Raw genomic sequence first — 20,499 nt, forward strand, 5'->3', positions numbered from 1 at the left:
CACCAGAATTAGTCCATCCAATTCGCAATACCACTGGAAATTTTTTCTGAATCATTCCCATGACCACCGGAAAATGAACCATATAAGCTTTCCTCGATTGTGTATCGACAGCCTAGGAGTCTAGTAGCCAAAGCCAACAGGCAACAACATTCAAAGTTGTTAACTGGGAGAATTCTATTCTGAACGACTGAATCTTAAAATGGGAGTTCTATCCAGCATACTTGGTTCTACATGGTTTCAAGCTCATCTACCAGTAAATGAAATCAATCCGTTTCTGAATCAAATTAGTCTACAGTCTACTTGGCATATCGGTACATTAACGTACTACCAATTTCGCTAACAATCTGACGAGAAAACAAAAAGGATCCACATGTATTCAAACAAAATAATCAATAAGCAAACCCATGACAAACAAATCAAATCATGCAAGTCATACTTTTTTTTAGCTTTCAAGTTGCAGTTAGTTAAATATCACAACAATTTGATCTTGCAAGAGAAGACCGAAGACATACTAATACAAGTCCCAGCTTGAAAAGGTTCAAGGTCTGTTAAAGGCATACATCATACCAAGGATAGTCTAGACAAAAGGATTTAAGTTTGAAGAAGAGACCAGAAATCAATCTCCACTGGCACAGCCCCTGCAGCCACAATGCACACACTCTATGACCTTCTCCTCCCTTAGATGCTTGGGCACTCGGCAGACGCATGTGGTGGCGAAGTTGTGATAGGAGCACAAAGTGTGACGTTCTTAATGTGATTATGCCCTATTCTTACTCTTTGTTACCTCTTATTTAGTATGTTTTAGTTTCTTTTGTAAGAATAAGTGTCTAGGTAGAGCTTATATCAATTATGAGTGAATTGATGATGAAATCGTGCTAAGTGTTAATAATCCTTGTTGAGATATGATTCCTTGTTCGAGTAGGATTCATCCTTTCGTATTTCTTTGTTTCTAACATACTTATTCTTATTAGGAAATACAAATCCATGTTGGAGAAGGAAAGCAATCCTAGTTCCACAAGGAAAGAGAAGAAAATACACTTAAAAGCCCAATCCATTCAAGAATCAAAATGCTGTCAATATTCATAGTCCAACTTCGACGGGCTCCCCTGGATAGCTCCGATCGAGTTAGAAGACCTACTTTATATGGAAATAAAGGTATTTGAGTCTAGTTTCTGTAGGATTTGGAATCAAATCAATATCTTATTCCTACAGAGAGATATGACTGAATCATTGATCGGAGGTCCAATGAACTCGGCGGAATTATCTCAGCCATTGATTTGCTTTTGATCCAAGGGCTATGAGGGAAACTTGGGACTTTGTTCCTCCTGCAAATAGAGCACAAATATGTATCAGAATGTCCATAAATCCCAGCACCAAAGAATGTCAAAGAAGGCATGCAGCAAATTAAATGAGAAGAGGCAAGAAAGTCAAAGAAGGCATGCAGCAAATTTAATGAGGAGAGGTAAGAAAAATCAAACATGGCTGCAACAATTAAGACTGTTGCTGCCTCCCTAATTCAAAGGAAGAAATTTGTGCAAAAGAAATCAGCAATAAAGGAGGAAGAAGATATGTAATTAATGCAAAAGATATGCAATCCTTATAGAAATCAGAATTCTGGCAGTGCAGATCATCCAACTTTGACGGGCTCTCCTGAACAGCTCAAAAGGATTGAGAAAATGTACCTTATATGGATGAAAAGCCACGGAAGTCTAGTTGAAATTGCCAGTTGGAATCATCTCAATATCTATTTTCTAGAGAAAGTTATGGCCACAACAAGGGACAAAGGTCAGATCTGCCGAATCTAGGAAACCTCAACCAATTTGGTTTCAACTTTGTGGACTTTGTGGCCATCCTCCCTTGGGTTTCTTCCTCTATATATAGCACCTCAATTCCACAGAAAAAGATCATCAACCTTGCTCACAAGACTAGCCAAAGCTCTGCCTTAAACACTACTCATCATCCTCAAAGCCATTCAAGGCGAAAACACCATCTTCCCTTCATTCCATTCGATCCAAAGCGCTACGCCTCGGATTGCCATTCAAGTTGAAGCCGTGCTGCCTTGTTTTGATACCGCTAAGGAGATTTACAAAGTGTAACTCGTTACTTCTTCACTTATGTTTTCGGTTTGGATTCTTTGTGTGATGTTGTGTTTATGTTTTTGGCTAGTTCCGAATTTGTGGAATACTCTTATGTAGTTTACGATTTTGCAAGATGTTATAAAGTAGTTCTGATTTTGTTTTCTATGATTTCTATGTAGATGTCGTGAGTTTATAATTCAATGATTTAATGATTCTCTTTCCTGTGCGTTAACTATATGTGATTCAAGGCGCTAAGTTAGTTTTGCATATAGGATTCTTAAGTGTTTTGTTAACTTGTTAAAGTAAGTGACATGCTTGACTTGTTAGTAATCACTAGGAATTAACCATGATCCGTTTGTTATCTAAGATGCGCTAAGTAATTAGATAAGAGATGAATCAATAAAGTGGTAAGATTGAGATTGACATGTTACCTTGTAATTTCTAAGCGCTAAGATAGGATTACCAGGCCATGTTTCGAGTTAGGGATGCGCTAAGTAACCTAGTTCGGCATTAGGTTTTTGTTTGTTCACTCAATACTTGTCCGCTAAGGCTCGGTGATTGCATAGGATGAGATTACGATTTTGAAGCTACTTGTGACGTTTTGTTTGGTGATGTTTATGTGTTGGTTGGTTGATCACATGTATATATTAGTTTAGGTTTTATTTTCTGTTTTTATCTTTCAACCCGATCCTATATATCAAACTCTTTTAAACTCGTATGAATTCGTTGTTAAATGTTTGTGATTCTTTACCCTGGTTGGATCCCCGGTTTGTGAACGATACCCTCTTGCTTTATACTACTAACGATGCTTACAGGGTTAATATTGATCTCGAGTAATCGAACCGATCAAATGGCGCCGTTGCCGGGGATCCATCTTTATGGATCTCTAATCTTTTAATTTCGAATTCACTGTTCATATTGTAAATTTGTATATGCTTTTCTTACTTTGCTCTAACATATAGTAATTTTATCTTAGGTTATTATTTTTAATGATTGAATGAATGATTGTTGTAGGTTGTAAATCAAATGGAATAGGTAAGGTCCCTTTTGTTAATATTAGCCTTAACCCCTCATGTTTTCTTCCAAATTTTTTTTTGCATGAGGTTGAGGGCGGCTTTTATTAACACTTGGAGATTTGTCTAACACCCAAGTTTGTTTCTAGCTGAGTAAGGGGCACGCTCTTTCATTACTCTGGTGCATGGGATCAAAATTGGATCTCAGAGAACTATTGACTGACATACATCTCGGTGATGGAGTCGATAGGGGGCTTGCCCTCCATAGTTCAACAAATGAGTCCTACCATGTTCACTATCTCTGAATTAGCTATCCGGCCATCTGAAACAATGATTCAAACTTGTGTCTAGGCATCCATACTTAGGCCGCACGTCCACCTTGGTTTACAACTTAGAATCAATCGATCATTTAATTGTTTGAATAACAACTTAAGAATGTTGAACCATGAAATTGATTGAAAAGTAACTTGTAAAAAAAAATTGACATATAATAATTGTAATTGGGTGTATTTTTTTTTTAGGTTTATTTAGTTGAGAAATTAAAACGAACTTAAACATAAGATTTGACATTATGTTGGATTGGTTGTTAAGCTTGTTTTCGTTTCCTTTTCCCCTTAACATGTTCTTATTATATTTGAATGACTTTTGACATATTTTTAACTTGTATATCAATGACTTCCTAATTGTTATTCTCTAACTTTTACATTGCATCTTAATGATCTCATTCTAATTGCATTCATTTTGCATCTCATTCATGTTGCATTTTAAATTCCACCGAATATCATATGGCTAGAGGAACATAGTCTCTTAAGGACCTCGTGTCCTATGTTATGTTCGGTAAGTTCTCACTTTCACTAATGATTTTAATTGAGATTCTACAGGTTTATAGTGAAGTGACCAACAATGAGCTCGAGAATATACTACAAGGTTGGACAACAAAATGACGGAGGAGAAACACCATAACGTGTCACCTACAAAATGATTGAAAGGAAAACTCGGTCTAAGCTATTAGACTTTAAACTTAAGCGCTTGTTGGGAGGCAACCCAATTTGTTTTCTTTTCTATTTATTGTTTTTATTTATTTTTTTCTTTTTGATGTGTTTTGTGTTTGTGTCAATTAGTTTTCGAGAAAACGTGAAGAAGATCCAAAAATTTTCGTTCAACAGAATCTGGCAGAAACAGTCCGTCGATTTCGGCATACTGTATCTCCCAGCTCATAGGGCGTTGGAAGATGTGCTTTATATGGAAACAAAGATCTTTGAGTCTAGTTTCTGTATCTTTTTACAAAACTGGATTTAGAGGTCTACATCATTCTCAGTTGCAATTTGAAGGCAGCAAGGTCGTGTCAGAAATTCAGAACTCGTGCAGTTGCAGTTCGGAAACGGCAAAACAGCGAGCACTTCCGGCCTAACTGGGCAGTTGTGCCATATATGGATTGAAAGCTTGTTGTGTTATCTTCAACTTTTATTCAGGCCATGTTTCCATTCCAGCTGTTTAAGTCAACGGAATTCAGGTACAAATAGATAAAGGTCATTCCAGTTTTTGAATCTATGAACTTGTTTTTCGTGATAACTTTGCAGGGGCATAACTTTCTCCTCATTTGGAGTTAGCGGATGTACTTTATATGCATGGAAAGCTAGAAACATCAGCTTTCTATTCCCACTACTGTCACACTTATCGGAGATTATTTTCAAACGTTATGAAGCATGGAATGCAGGCTGTTTGGACCACATCATGGGGGAGCTTTTCTCATCATTTTCTCAACTTTTCTCATGTTTTTATTTTTGTTTTTGTTTCCTTCCACTATGCTTTTGTCTTTCATTGCATTATTTATTTTTGACATTCATTGAGGACAATGCATGATTCGAGTATGGGGGAAGGTTTACATGTTAGAGTCATAAAATAAAATAAAAAAATTTATTTGTATTTTATTTTATTTTGTTTTGAGTCTTAGGTATGCCTTTAACTGTCTAAGATGAGTTGATCTTTGAATGATTGGTTGAATGATGATCACAAGATTGGAAATTGAAACTTAATTGCAATTTGATGGTTAATCAATGTGTAGATTTTGTACGAACATGTAGTAGATGAGGATTTTGAATCTTAGGTACAAAATGAGCATGTTCCTTGTTTAAATTCATGTAACCTTTGTAAGTTTCGAGCCATATATGTGCTTTCTTTTTGAGTGATATTCTATCGTTTATTGGCTATATAACCTCATTACATCTATTTTGATCAATTCATATGCCGTAGAATTGCAATGAACTAGAGAATGCTAGAACTTACTTTGTGAAACTTCCAAAACTTTTATCATAATATACTCTGATTTTGAAAAGGATTGTTGGATCTTTTTAGGATTCCACCACTTAAACCAAAAAGCCGTATGCCTTATTTGTGCCCTGATTGGGACACCTTAGTATGAACCCCTTTGAGCCAACATTAAACCTTTTCTTTCATTACCAACATGTTAATATCCTTGCTTAGTATAGTTATATCTCTACCTTGTTCTCGAGGCTTGGCAGAGCTAATATTTGATGTTAATATGGAGTGATGATTCGATTCAAGTGTGGGGTTATGCTATGTATGTATTTATGCCGTATGAAAAGAGTGAAAAAAAAAATGAAAGATGCCGTGTGAGAAAAAGAAAAGAAAAAGATATATACACGGTTAGAAAAAAAAAGATAGAAAAAGAAAGAGAAGTAAGAAGTTACGGCATAGCTATGTTTTGTTGTGAATTTGGAGTTGTGATGTATTTGTTGAAGGCTCAATAATGTTGTACTTTAGCCTTTGTCCATTTTCACAATGTTTAGAGTGAAGAATGGGTTCAACATGATGAAAATTGGCCCTTGTTTTATGGAGTATGACGACATAAGGTGAATGATTCTTGCTCTGCTAAGTCTTGAGGATGACCTTTGTGATTCCTTTTACCTAAATAAATCATATCCTTACCGAGCCTAAGCCTACCTTTTATAAAGATCCGCATGATTCTTAAAATGAGTAGCTCTTGATTTGTGGAGTTTGTTTCATGAGTAAGCATATGGTTTGGGTTCATTTGTGCATATGATTGGTATCTTTCATGAGGTTTTCGAATTCACTATGTGTTTATAACTCTTATGTGTGAAAAGCTTTTAAGCATATGCCATGTTGTTGAGAGAAAATATTTGGAGTGCATATCCCTTATGAGTTGAATTTGAACTTGTTTTGAACATGTTGAGCTTCATATCACCTATGTTTCTGCCATGTCTTACTTGTTCTGCGAGATCACATGTTTATTAACCATTAAATTCATTCTATCTATTTCGATTAAGTGTTATTCTTGATGCTATGAGTTTGAAGATCGTTGAGACAAAATTTTGAAGGCATTATAGTTGAGTCATTAGTTTAGTTGTTTTGATTTTTGTTTTATGTTTTTGTTTCCCTTTTCTATTATTTGCTAAGGGACTAGCAAAGTTCAAGTGTGGGGTTGTTGATAGGAGCACAAAGTGTGACGTTCTTAATGTGATTATGCCCTATTCTTACTCTTTGTTACCTCTTATTTAGTATGTTTTAGTTTCTTTTGTAAGAATAAGTGTCTAGGTAGAGCTTATATCAATTATGAGTGAATTGATGATGAAATCGTGCTAAGTGTTAATAATCCTTGTTGAGATATGATTCCTTGTTCGAGTAGGATTCATCCTTTCGTATTTCTTTGTTTCTAACATACTTATTCTTATTAGGAAATACAAATCCATGTTGGAGAAGGAAAGCAATCCTAGTTCCACAAGGAAAGAGAAGAAAATACACTTAAAAGCCCAATCCATTCAAGAATCAAAATGCTGTCAATATTCATAGTCCAACTTCGACGGGCTCCCCTGGATAGCTCCGATCGAGTTAGAAGACCTACTTTATATGGAAATAAAGGTATTTGAGTCTAGTTTCTGTAGGATTTGGAATCAAATCAATATCTTATTCCTACAGAGAGATATGACTGAATCATTGATCGGAGGTCCAATGAACTCGGCGGAATTATCTCAGCCATTGATTTGCTTTTGATCCAAGGGCTATGAGGGAAACTTGGGACTTTGTTCCTCCTGCAAATAGAGCACAAATATGTATCAGAATGTCCATAAATCCCAGCACCAAAGAATGTCAAAGAAGGCATGCAGCAAATTAAATGAGAAGAGGCAAGAAAGTCAAAGAAGGCATGCAGCAAATTTAATGAGGAGAGGTAAGAAAAATCAAACATGGCTGCAACAATTAAGACTTTTGCTGCCTCCTTAATTCAAAGGAAGAAATTTGTGCAAAAGAAATCAGCAATAAAGGAGGAAGAAGATATGTAATTAATGCAAAAGATATGCAATCCTTATAGAAATCAGAATTCTGGCAGTGCAGATCATCCAACTTTGACGGGCTCTCCTGAACAGCTCAAAAGGATTGAGAAAATGTACCTTATATGGATGAAAAGCCACGGAAGTCTAGTTGAAATTGCCAGTTGGAATCATCTCAATATCTATTTTCTAGAGAAAGTTATGGCCACAACAAGGGACAAAGGTCAGATCTGCCGAATCTAGGAAACCTCAACCAATTTGGTTTCAACTTTGTGGACTTTGTGGCCATCCTCCCTTGGGTTTCTTCCTCTATATATAGCACCTCAATTCCACAGAAAAAGATCATCAACCTTGCTCACAAGACTAGCCAAAGCTCTGCCTTAAACACTACTCATCATCCTCAAAGCCATTCAAGGCGAAAACACCATCTTCCCTTCATTCCATTCGATCCAAAGCGCTACGCCTCGGATTGCCATTCAAGTTGAAGCCGTGCTGCCTTGTTTTGATACCGCTAAGGAGATTTACAAAGTGTAACTCGTTACTTCTTCACTTATGTTTTCGGTTTGGATTCTTTGTGTGATGTTGTGTTTATGTTTTTGGCTAGTTCCGAATTTGTGGAATACTCTCATGTAGTTTATGATTTTGCAAGATGTTATAAAGTAGTTCTGATTTTGTTGTCTATGATTTCTATGTAGATATCGTGAGTTTATAATTCAATGATTTAATGATTCTCTTTCTTGGGCGTTAACTATATGTGATTCAAGGCGCTAAGTTAGTTTTGCATATAGGATTCTTAAGTGTTTTTGATAACTTGTTAAAGTAAGTGACATGCTTGACTTGTTAGTAATCACTAGGAATTAACCATGATCCGTTTGTTATCTAAGATGCGCTAAGTAATTAGATAAGAGATGAATCAATGAAGTGGTAAGATTGAGAATGACATGTTACCTTGTAATTTCTAAGCGCTAAGATAGGATTACCAGGCCATGTTTCGAGTTAGGGATGCGCTAAGTAACCTAGTTCGGTATTAGGTTGTTGTTTGTTCACTCAATACTTGTCCGCTAAGGCTCGGTGTTTGCATAGGATGAGATTATGATTTTGAAGCTACTTGTGACGATTTGTTTGGTGATGTTTATGTGTTGGTTGGTTGATCACATGTATATATTAGTTTATGATTTATTTTTATGTTTGAATCGAAATATATCTCAAATCTTTTAAACTCTTATGAATTCGTTGTTAAATGTTTGTGATTCTTTACCCTGGTTGGATCCCCGGTTTGTGAACGATACCCTCTTGCTTTATACTACTAACGATGCTTACAGGGTTAATATTGATCTCGAGTAATCGAACCGATCAAGTTGTGATCCCGAGGCTGCATGCACCTCAAACAGCAGAGGCGTTCATAACCAGGCTGCAAAGACAAACCAGATATTGTTACACTTGATCTGTCAAATTAAGAGACTTTGACAAATATAGACAACACAGTAAATGATTCTGATGTGAAATTTTACAATGGTTTCCCAGTAAATTTAGATAACACCCTCAATATTTGACATATGTAATCCCTTAAGCACTGCAATATCAAATAAGGCTGTGTTCGAATCTTAATTAATTATTTTTACATGGACCCGAGATCCAACCCATGTTAATTATTCGGTTCGGGTTTTGTATTTTTCAAGATAGGACCCGAGCGGATCTGGATCCGAAATGAATCGGTTCGGTTCTTGATTCTATTCAGTTCCAAAATGAATATGTAATCTTGTAATCTCTGTAATATATTCAAGTCTTTAGTGCAATATATAATTATATAAATTTTATAAATATATTAATAAGTAAGAGAAATATATCAACCAAATTACAAACTATCCCACAATATAATATATAAAATCTTAGACAATTAAACCAACATTCAATTTGAAAGAAAAAATAAATAATAATCCCCAATAAAATTCTTAGTTCTTTCAATTAAAGCACCTCACACGAAATCAAAGGCACTATAAGATTTGTGAAAGTGGAATAGCAGGTTTGATTCTAAATAGCCCATCACAAAAATTACCCTAATAATCTAACGGTTCATATCATTATAGTATATATCTAACAGTAATCGATTCCTATATTTTTGTTAGAATAGGATCCGACACATACCCAAATTTTCTTAATCGGTTCGGGCCCTAAATAAAAGACATTTATTTTTTTTTACAACCCGACCCGACCAGCCTCATTTGGCTCGGATCTGATCGGTTCTATTTGGACCCGATCCAAATGCACAGCCCTAATATCAAACATAGCTTTCCAATTCATGTATGAAGCGAACTAATGATAAGCAATGTCAAACACATTTAGGATATGCAGGTCATTTTCCAACATACAAATAGAAGCAACTGTCATTTAAAAGAAAGAGATTCTGAGACAAACCTTCTTCCACTTTGCAATCAGATTGCCGTCAGCATAACCTTGGTCTAGGCAGAATTCATACAATTCCTTGGAAATTTCATTTCTCCGATGGTAAAGATCAAAGATATAGCGGCTCTTTTGATGTGCTATTTTGAAAATGGGCCATAATGTTTCACATTTTCTCTTACCATCATCAGTATCATTCTCAGCTTCTCTCATCTTTGCTTGCAGTTCACGTAGAGTAGGCTCGATCAGTTCCCAGCCTTCCGGGTAGTAGACACGATTAGTCTTTACCTTGGGCATGTTCTACCTATCATCAATGGCAACTTAGGATGAGTACATTATCTGGAATTTTAAAAAGCAGTAATATCAAAACAACAGTATGTCCTGACAACATAGGAGCAACTCCAAATGACATGATCAGTACAACATTCATCAAAACAACTTTACCATTACTAATGAATGATATATATAAATGCACTACAAAGCAACACACTTAAAAAAAGACATCAGTAGCAGCACTGCAGCAGTAATCCACAACAAGAAAAGTGAGTCAACGATTATGTTCTGTTTTCTCTCGTTACGGTTTCAAGAAACAATTGTAATGTTCACATCATCAAGCTAGTTCTGTCCCATTAATCTGGCGCACTCCATCCTAATTGCACAATATAATAAGAGATAGCTGTATTAGCATATCGTATTGCACCAAGCCATTTACAGGTCCATCTGGTTCTTCGACCTAAGTTTGACTGACCTAAGGGTTGAGACAATGAGACCTCACTGCATTAAAGCGAGGTTATAGCCACTCGGAAAATCGAGAACAACAATTTTACAATGACATGTTTGGTTACATTGATAACTTAATCACCTCAGAATTAATTTGTCAGTAGAATAAGCTACAATCTTATATATTGAACTGAGTAATTACAAGGTATTTATAGCATTCTAAACTATCAATTATCAAGTATGAAACCAAAGATTTGTTTGTCAATTTATACGGCTAGGGATTTGGTTGGTGAGATTTGGTTGTTGTATGTTGACTCATGCTAACACTCCCCCTCAAGTTGGTGCATACATATCGACCATGCCTAACTTGCTAAGTGAGTCATAAAAAACCTTTTTAGACACTCCTTTTGTGAGTATATCTACAAGTTGATCTTCTGAAGGAACAAAAGGAAAGCTAATGGTCTCAGCATCTAGCTTCTCCTTTATAAAGTGACGATCAACCTCAACATGCTTTGTACGATCATGTTGTACAGGATTCTGTGAAATATCAATAGCTGCATTGTTGTCACAGTACAGCTGCATAGCACACTTAGGCTTAACACCCAAATCTTGTAGCAAATTTCTAAGCCATAACAACTCGCACACTCCTTGAGCCATACCTCTGTATTCTGCTTCAGCACTTGATCGAGCTACCACCTTTTGTTTCTTACTCTTCCAAGTAACAAGATTACCCCCAACAAAGGTAAAATACCCTGATGTGGATCTCCGATCTGTAATATTTCCAGCCCAGTCTGCATCTGTGAAACCACAAACCTCAATGATATTGTTGTGTTTAGAAAACATCACTCCTCTCCCTGGAGCTGACTTCAAGTACCTCAAAATCCTCACAACAGCATCCATATGATCCATACTGGGATTATGCATGAACTGACTCACTACACTTACTGCATATGCAAGATCTGGTCTGGTATGTGATAAATAAATCAGGCGTCCAACTATCCTCTGATAACGAGTCTTGTCAGTAGGCACCTGATCTGAGTACTCTGCTAACCGATGGTTCTGCTCAATAAGAGTATCAATTGGAGTGCAATCCAACATACCTGTCTCTGTGAACAGATCAAGGATGTACTTTCTCTGACATAGATAGATACCATCACTTCCCCGGGCTACCTCAATGCCCAAGAAGTACTTGAGTGTTCCTAAGTCTTTCATCTCAAACTCTGTAGCTAGCTGCTTCTGTAATCTATCCATCTCAATAGTTTCATTACCAGTAACTACCATATCGTCAACATATATAATTAGGGCTGTTACCTTCCCTTGTTGGTGTCTGAGAAATAATGTGTGGTCTGAATTACTCTGCTTGTAGCCAATTTTCTTCATGAATTGTGAAAATCTTCCAAACCAAGCACGAGGAGACTGTTTAAGACCATACAAAGACTTTCTTAATCTGCATACAAAGTTATCTGGAGAAGCTGCCACATATCCAAGAGGAAGATCCATATACACTTCTTCTGTAAGTTCTCCATGAAGGAATGCATTCTTAACATCAAATTGTCTAAATGACCAGTTTAAAGTAGCAGCAAAAGAGAGCAATACCCGAATAGTGTTCATCTTTGCAACAGGTGCAAATGTCTCATCATAGTCTATGTCATATGTTTGGGTGAACCCTTTTGCTACTAGGCGTGCTTTATACCGGCTTACTGACCCATCTGGATTATGTTTCACTGTAAACACCCAACGACATCCCACTGCCTTCTTGCCATGTGGTGGAGATACAAGCTCCCAAGTGTTGTTCTTCTGTAATGCTTCCATCTCTTCTTCCATCGCTTTTCTCCATTTTGGATCTCCCAATGCATCCTGCACTTTGTTAGGTATTGATACAGCAGAAATTTGATTCACAAATGATTCATATGACTTAGACAATCTTTTGGTAGACATAAAATTTGCCACAGGATACTTAGCTTTAGCCTGAAGGGTAGGTTCATATGTTTTTGTTGGCTGACCTCGAGTAGACCTATTTGGCAAGACATATTGTCTACTATTAGCTTCACTAGTATTAGCCCCAATAGAATGACTAACCTCAGATGAGTGATCTTCTGTACCAGGGGAACGTTGGTCAGGGGTATAAACAATAGTAGGGGAGGCAGGAGGGGCAGTTGTACTCTCAGCTTCTGGTACCTGAATCTCTGGAGTGACTATACCAGAATCATCAGTAATCTCAACCGAACTTGTCACCATATCTCCTGGCTGACTTGTCTCCCCCTTTCCATGATACAGCTCTTCAAAATATGAAATCTCCCCCTGAAGGGCAGTATCAGAAGACGTAAAATAACTCATGTCCTCAAAGAAAGTAACATCCACAGTGACATAATACTTTCTGGTAGGTGGATGATAGCACATGTACCCTTTCTGATGCCCTCCGTATCCAACAAACACACATTTAACCGCTCGGGCATCCAATTTAGACCTCTGATGTTTTGGAAGATGGACAAAAGCAACACAACCAAAAACACGGGCGGGAAGATTATGAAAAGAGGGTAAGGAAACATGGGATGCAAGCACCTCATATGGAACTTTGCCTTCAAGGACACGAGATGGAAGACGATTAATGAGGTGAGCAGAAGTTATGACAGCATCACCCCAAAGGTATTTAGGCATATGGGCACTAAAGAGAATACACCGAGCCATTTCAAGTAAATGACGATTTTTTCTTTCGGAAACTCCATTCTGCTCAGGTGTGTAAGGACACGTTGTTTGATGAATAATGCCATGTGCGTTAAAGAACTCCTGAAAGACATGATTCACATATTCCCCCCATTATCAGAACGAAAATTTTTTATTGTGGCATTATATTGTGTTTGGACAGTGGTATAGAAGGCTTGAAAAGCCGAAAAAACCTCATTTTTGGTTTTCAGAAAGACAATCCATGAAAGACGTGTGCAATCATCAATAAATGACACATAATACTGCATTCCCGAAACAGTAGACTCTTTGGAGGGTCCCCAAACATCAGAATGAATTAATTCAAAAGGAATGATACTTTTATTAGAAGTACTAGGGGAATAGGTAGACCGATGACTCTTGCCTAAAACACATGTTTCACAACGAAAAACTGACTCATCCATACCAATAAACAAAGTAGGCATGGATTTTTTCATTACACTAAATGAAGGATGCCCCAAGCGACGATGCCATAACCAAACTTAACTTAGCTTATCAGAAGTGGAGAGTAAAGCGATCCGGGACTGTGCCCCTGGTTTCTCTCCCGCATATGTCTAATCCAGATGAAACAATCTGCCCCGTAGATACCCCCGACCAATTAACTCCCCGGTGAGAAGATCCTGAAATATCACATACATGAGAAAAAATGTCACAGAGCACTTAGCTTCAGTGTTTAATTGTGGGACCGATATCAAATGATGAGATAAAGCAGGTACATATAACACATTGTGAAGCTCTATTGTGGGAGTAATACGAACTAACCCTTTCCCTAATACTGGGAATGCCTCACCATTAGCATTAGTAACATATGGTACTGGTGGAGGAGATAATATAGTAAAATAAGATTTGTCATAAGTCATATGATCGGATGCACCAGAATCAATAACCCATGTATCAAAACCACCAAAGTGAGAAATATGTAAAGCCATACCAATCTTACCACGACCAGCTATTGATGCTGTGGGTGTTACTCCTCCTGTTGTATGATGATCGTGTCCAACTACACCATAAATATCTGTTCCTGGATCAGTTGAATAGCTGCTTTTGCTTTAGGACGATAATTAGGCCTTTGGGGCCTAAGGTGTGGATACAACTTCCAACATGTTGCACGAGCATAGTTGGTATCTTAACAATAAGAGCAAGGAGGGCGGGGCTGATTCCCGAAGCCTGGTGGTGGTCCTCGGTGATGAAGTGAAGATGAAGTGGCCTGCTGAAGGGGCGGTGTTGAAGATCGAGCACGAATAGTAAGGCTGGAAACTTCAACTTGTGTCTGATGAAGGCTATTCTGCTGAGATTCATCCTTACGGATATATGTGAAAGCTGTAGTTAAGCTAGGTGGCTCGGTCTGGCGGAGCAATTCCCCTTTCGCATTGTTATGTTTAGTATCAAGACCTTTCAGAAAATGGTGAACTCGCTCAAGTTCCTTCTCACGTTGGTACCAAATAATATCCTCCTGATGTTTGATCATGCAAGGACGTTTCACATCAATCTCAGCCCAAATATTTCTTAGTTTGGTGAAAATCCGTGAAATATTGCGCCACCGGTTGCCCATCTTGTTGCATCGCCAAAGCGGTGCACATTAACTCATGAACCTGTATGAAATCAGAGTCATTAGTATATAAGCCTTCAAGTGTCAGCCATATTGCCTGCGCAGTGTCACATGCCTCCACCAAATCAATTATCTCTTCATTCATAGCTTTCCACAAGACGGACATCACAAGGCCATCATCGTCGTCCCATTTAGTGTAGGCAATAATATCATCTGCACTAGGAGCTTTAGTTATTCCGGTTACATGCCCCATCTTGTGCATGCCTCGAAGGTGAGCCGTCATAAGTCGCTTCCATTTGCGGTAATTGGTCCCATTGAGTTTAGTTCCCCCAAATGACCCACTATCAGAACTCTTGACAGATACCTCAAATTTCGGAACATCAGCTTCGTCTCCAGAACCCATTGAAAAAGAATATGAAATCCGAGTCGGGTCGGGTCGCAATCCGGGTCGGGTCACAATCCGGGTTGGGTCACAATCCGGGTCGGGTCACAATTGAATGCGGGCTGAGTTGAAATTAATTGCGGGCCGGGCTGAAATTGATTGCGGGCCGGGTCAGACTGGGCAGATATAAGAGAAAAGCGATGGAAGCAGAAGGAAGGAGACGCTTCGTGTTGCGGCGGGCTTGGCCTGAGGGAGCCGTGCCGGGGTCCAGAGAGCGGTGCCAGGCGTACGACGGCGACGAGGTCACGGTGGCGGTGAAAGGGGCGAGGCAGCTTGCAGCGCCGGTAAGTATGGATCTTGATGAGGAGCGCTAGACGATGGCGATGTCGGAGGCGCGTGGAGGGCCGGGAGTCCGGTCGGTTTTAGATGAGGAGCACGACAGCGGGAGTCCGGTCGGGTTTAGATGAGGAGTACGGCAGTGGAGCAGCGGAGGAGCACGGCAGCGGAGCAGTGGTGGAGAAAGCGGTGCCGAGCTTTGCCAAAAAAAGGTAAACAACAAAGAAACCCAGGAAAAAACAGAGCAATGCTCTGATACCAAGTAGAATAAGCTACAATCTTATATATTGAACTGAGTAATTACAATGTATTTGTAGCATTCTAAACTATCAATTATCAAGTATGAAACCAAAGATTTGTTTGTCAATTTATACGGCTAGGGATTTGGTTGGTGAGATTTGGTTGTTGTATGTTGACTCATGCTAACACATTTTTCATCAAGTCATACACCCAAAAACATAAAATAAACAGATTGAATTCAGTAATCAAATATAACATCTACATTACCTCTTGCTCAACTTCTTTCACTCGATCAAAGTGATGAAGAACCTCCCTGGTGTGGTCTACATAACAAACCAATAGTAAGTTCAACGGACCAATCTGGGTTTCAGAGGAATTATCAGAACTGATAGAAATGTCAATACGACTAAGTGAAGATTTTACCTCTGTGAGACTGACGATTCAATTGAAAAGATTAAGGGCTCATTTTGTTTTCTGGGTTTCTTCGGTATAGAGTTTAGAGTTAGGATTCGCGAGCTTCCGGGTGAGGACTGAGACGTGTTGTTAACCAAGATGGGATAAGGGCATCACCGATGAACTGAGACAGTGAGAGGCGAGTGATACTGAGATAAATCTGAAATTCAACACTTAATCGTCTTGTTAAATGTATCAAATTGTTCCGCAGAAACGTTCTTAGATGACTTTGGGATAAATCCCGATGTGTAACTTTATTAATAGAATATGTGCGCTTTTAAATAGGAGAATACAAGATGTCATATCTCCATTTTCAGATGTGGGATCCTATTCAACTTAGAGAAATATTTAGAATAACGACTAAGTAAATAGTTCTACTTCTACGAAGACTAAGCAAACCTATGAAGAACCTATTTCTTCACAATACTCCCCATTGTGCGTGTCGGCATAGTAATAATACTTTCTATGTTGTCTCACTAAAACCTTGTCAAGTAATAAAAACCATCGTGAGCAAAACAAACCTTGGTCGAAGGCAAAAAAGCACAACACGCCACTTCACGTCTTGGGATGGGATTGGCATGTGAGACAGCTAGGTAATTCCCCTCGGTGTTCATGCGCTCCCCTTGAAGTCTGGATCAGTCCTCTAGGATATCAGAAAGCCTTTTCATTCCGATGCTTTGAACATGTTTCCCAAACGTGGACTTTGGTAGCAACTTCGTGAACAAGTCTACTATGTTGTCTTCTGAACGAACCTGGTTGACTTGAATATTTAGAAACTCTTATTATTGTTGATTGAAGAAAAACTTCGGCGCTATATAGTTGGTGTTATCGCCCTTGATGAAACCCTGCTTCAGCTACTACATACAAGCTGCATTGTCTACATAGAAGATAGTGGCATCATTTATGGTAAACCTCAAACCACATGTCCTTCGTATATGTGTGATTATGGACCTCAACCATACACACTCACGCACTGCTTCATATAGTGCAATGAAATCTGTGGTTAGACAAAGTGGTGACTAAGGTCTGCTTAGTAGACCTCCAAGACACGGTAGTGGTCCCTATGGTAAAGACATAACCAGTTTAGGAATGACCTTTATGAGGGCCAGAGAGAAACCCTACACCAGCTAAGCTAACAAACGTACACATCTATAGGTGTTTGGTTATATGGGCAGTAGGAGCAAAATGGCCCAGGCTTGTGGTAACTTCAGTGACAGAGGCTAGAGCACCCGCAACTTCAGTGAGCCTCAAAGTCTATTTGATTAGAAGGCACAAATCGGTTGACTACTTTCTTGGTAAGTTGGGGGTCGATATCCCTGAAGTCAGTACTGCACGGTTGAATACGTTCTTGGTAAGCGATGGACTATTACCCGCCTTACCACATTCTCTATCTGGATAGAAGTGGCCCAAATCAATCGTTCCTCTTAGGTAACAAAAGACTGTCTTTACGCCTTCCCAATGACGTTGTGTGGGAGTAGAGCTAAATCTAGCTAGCAAATTCACAGTGAATGAGATATCAGGTCTCATGCACTGAGCTAAGTACAACAATGCACATATTGCACTTAGATATGACACCTCAGCCTCCAAAACTTCTTCGTCATTATCCTTAGGATGAAAAGGATCTCTTCGTGGATCAAGGTTGCGACCAACCATGGGAGTGCTCGCAGGATGGGCTTTATCCATATTAAATATCATAAGCATCTTTTGGACGTAGGTGGACTGGTGAATCAGAATTCCAACCTTATGGTGCTCAAGCTCTAAGCCGAGACAAAATTGTGTCTTCCTAAGGTTTTTCATCTCAAACTCGGATTTCAGATAGCTTGCTATCTCACTCAACGCTTCAAGAGTTCTAATGAAATTCATATCATCAACATACACAACAACTATAGGAAATATGAAACTTGTCCTTTTGATAAACATGCATGGGAATAATTTATTGTTCACATACCATTTTCCAATCAAGTAATCACTCCGACAGTTATACCATATCCCTCAGGACTGCTTAAGTCCGTAGAGTGAAAGACACAACTTTATTGCGTTATTGCGTACATGTTCCATGGTCCAGAACTACTTGACTTGGGAACAAGAAGTCATTCGGGGATGCTCATATAGATATATGTGTCAAGATCCCCATATAGATATGTTGTTACCATATCCATAAGCCGCATGTTTAGTTTTTCAGAAGCTACCAAACTAACAAGGTAGTAGAACATCATGACGTCCATTACAAGGTCGTAAGTTTCCCTATAGTTGACTTCAGGACGCTGTGAGAAGCCTTGCGCCACAAGGCGAGCTTTATATCTTACAATCTCATTTCTCTCATTACGTTTTCTAACAAAGACACATTTGTATCCAACAGGTTTTATTCCACTAAAACCTTGGAAATACGGGCCCAATACCGTTCTCTTTGTTAGTGAATCCAACTCAACCAGGATCGCTTTTTCCCATTCAGGCCAATCGGCTCTACGTCGACATTCATCAGTGGAGCAAGGTTCAATGTCATCAAATAGGATGATCTCTTGTGCGCACGCATACACAATACGTCATCAACTATGTGTAGATTCTATCCATCATCCCATACACATCAGTGTAATTAATCAAGATCTCTACATTTGAACGGACAAGCTCTTCAACCATCTAGGCGCCCCCTAACACAGATAGCTCTTTATGGACATGGCCATAATCCAAAACGGATTATCTATATCAATGATGAGCATATTAGGTGCCTTTGTACTTCTTCTAACTCTTTTGTACGAATTCGTTGAACCTTTGGGTCTCCCACACTTCCTTCGTGCAGACCCGGCCCTGGTCACGTCACCACCATTATTGGCGGTGGTGCCGCCAGAAACCCCGGCCAACGTCGTACCACCCCAGCCCGGAATGCATATATGCACACCCAGTAAATCCAAGCTCTGGTCCTGACTGCATCTACGGTGCTAGTGTGGTGTCAACGTCCCGAAATCTCTTAGTGAGATAAAATTGTTGGGACACATTTGAGTCTACGGTTAATTTCAGGCACCTCCATCCTTGCAGGTACGTTTGTAGTAGGTATATGAGATCTTGTCACTCTAGCAATATCCGAGAAAGCATCAGGGAGAGAATCTACTATTTTCTGGAGATCTAAGATTCTCGCACTTTGATTTCTCTCTATGCAGTAGGGGATCGTGATGAGAGAAAGTAGGACATGACCATATAATTTCTCGTCGTTCTTTGTAAATGCTAGCATTACTACCTCCCCCTAACCACAAGAAAACGGTCTCATCAAAGTGACAATCCGCGAGACATGCGGTAAAGAGATCACTTGTCAAGGGTTCAACATAGCAGATAATCGCGGTGACTCAAAGCCAATGTAAATGCCTCTTCGACCTTGAGGGCCTAATTTCATATGTTGTGGTGGTATAATAGGCATATAAACTTCACACCCGAAGACGCGTAAGTGTGAGATACTTAACTCGTACCCAGTCACTAACTGTAACGCGAAAAACTCTTGGGTGGCTACATGCCTCGAATGAGCATAGTTGCGTGCAATACTGCATGTCCCTAGGCAGATAGTGGGAGATTGGTGTGCTTTATAATTGTCCTTCTCACGGTTTGCAATCTCTTTATTGCAGCCTCTGTGAAACCAATCTGGGTGTGCACATGCGTAATCAGATGCTCAACATCGATTCCCACAGACATGCAATAGTCATCAAAATGCTTAGATGTAAACTCACCATGACACGACCCACCCCAAATATTACCCTAATATCTAGAGTAAGTCGTGCAAGGACTACTACCAAAGGAGGCATGCAAGGTCCGATTTACGCTTCCGTTGTGTTACTCTTATGTGGTTACAGTTGGTGATTTTAGAGTGATGGTCGTGTGGCAGACCCTTATTTTCTATTTTATTTATTCAAGTGTGATCCCTAGGTGCTAAATATGCCTCCACGTAGGGATCGACCTATGAATTATCTCAAGGAAGGGGAAATAAGTAATGTTGGTGGATTGATTGGCATGCTTGAGCGCTTTCTTAGGAAAGTGTCAGATAAGATACCTAATCATAATGATCGTCTGACTGTGAGAAGGAAAGAGGTATTGGAAGCAGGAGCTTATGAATTCAAGGGTGTCAGGGATGCGATGGATGCCCATGAATGGATTTCTTGAATGGAAAGAGCATTTGTGGATGCAAGAGTTTCTGAGAATCAAAATGTGAGCATGGCAGTGTATTTTCTAGACCGGGCTACTTATCATTGGTGGGATGGTGTCAAAGTTGAGCATGGGGGAGCTAATGAGATGACTTGGGAGCAGTTCACAACCCATT

The 20,499-nt window shown here is 39.0% G+C and overlaps 1 protein-coding gene across 1 annotated transcript; it reads right to left on the reverse strand.

The window, feature by feature from the left end:
• Positions 1–179: 179 nt before the first annotated feature.
• LOC126785306 (protein BUD31 homolog 1-like) lies at positions 180–16,421 on the reverse strand. The gene is made up of 5 exons (XM_050510947.1): positions 16,170–16,421; positions 16,014–16,069; positions 9,814–10,102; positions 8,754–8,809; positions 180–716 (listed from the first exon to the last, which is right to left on the reverse strand). Exons 3-5 carry the CDS (start codon positions 10,093–10,095, stop codon positions 617–619), a joined length of 438 nt encoding a protein of 145 aa, XP_050366904.1. The 5' UTR covers positions 10,096–10,102; positions 16,014–16,069; positions 16,170–16,421; the 3' UTR covers positions 180–616.
• Between the last annotated feature and the right edge of the window lie 4,078 nt (positions 16,422–20,499).

This window comes from Argentina anserina, chromosome 2 (genome assembly GCF_933775445.1).
Source record: "Argentina anserina chromosome 2, drPotAnse1.1, whole genome shotgun sequence".
In the NCBI taxonomy this organism is placed as follows: domain Eukaryota; kingdom Viridiplantae; phylum Streptophyta; class Magnoliopsida; order Rosales; family Rosaceae; genus Argentina; species Argentina anserina.

Excerpts from the sequence above, each read along its gene's own strand:
- LOC126785306 (XM_050510947.1), bottom strand. The coding sequence starts at position 10,095 with ATGCCCAAGGTAAAGACTAATCGTGTCTACTACCCGGAAGGCTGGGAA. Across the intron at positions 8,810-9,813 it reads TGATTGCAAAGTGGAAGAAG|CCTGGTTATGAACGCCTCTG; the intron begins GTTTGTCTCAGA and ends TTGTCTTTGCAG. Across the intron at positions 717-8,753 it reads CAGCCTCGGGATCACAACTT|CGCCACCACATGCGTCTGCC; the intron begins GATCGGTTCGAT and ends CTATCACAACTT.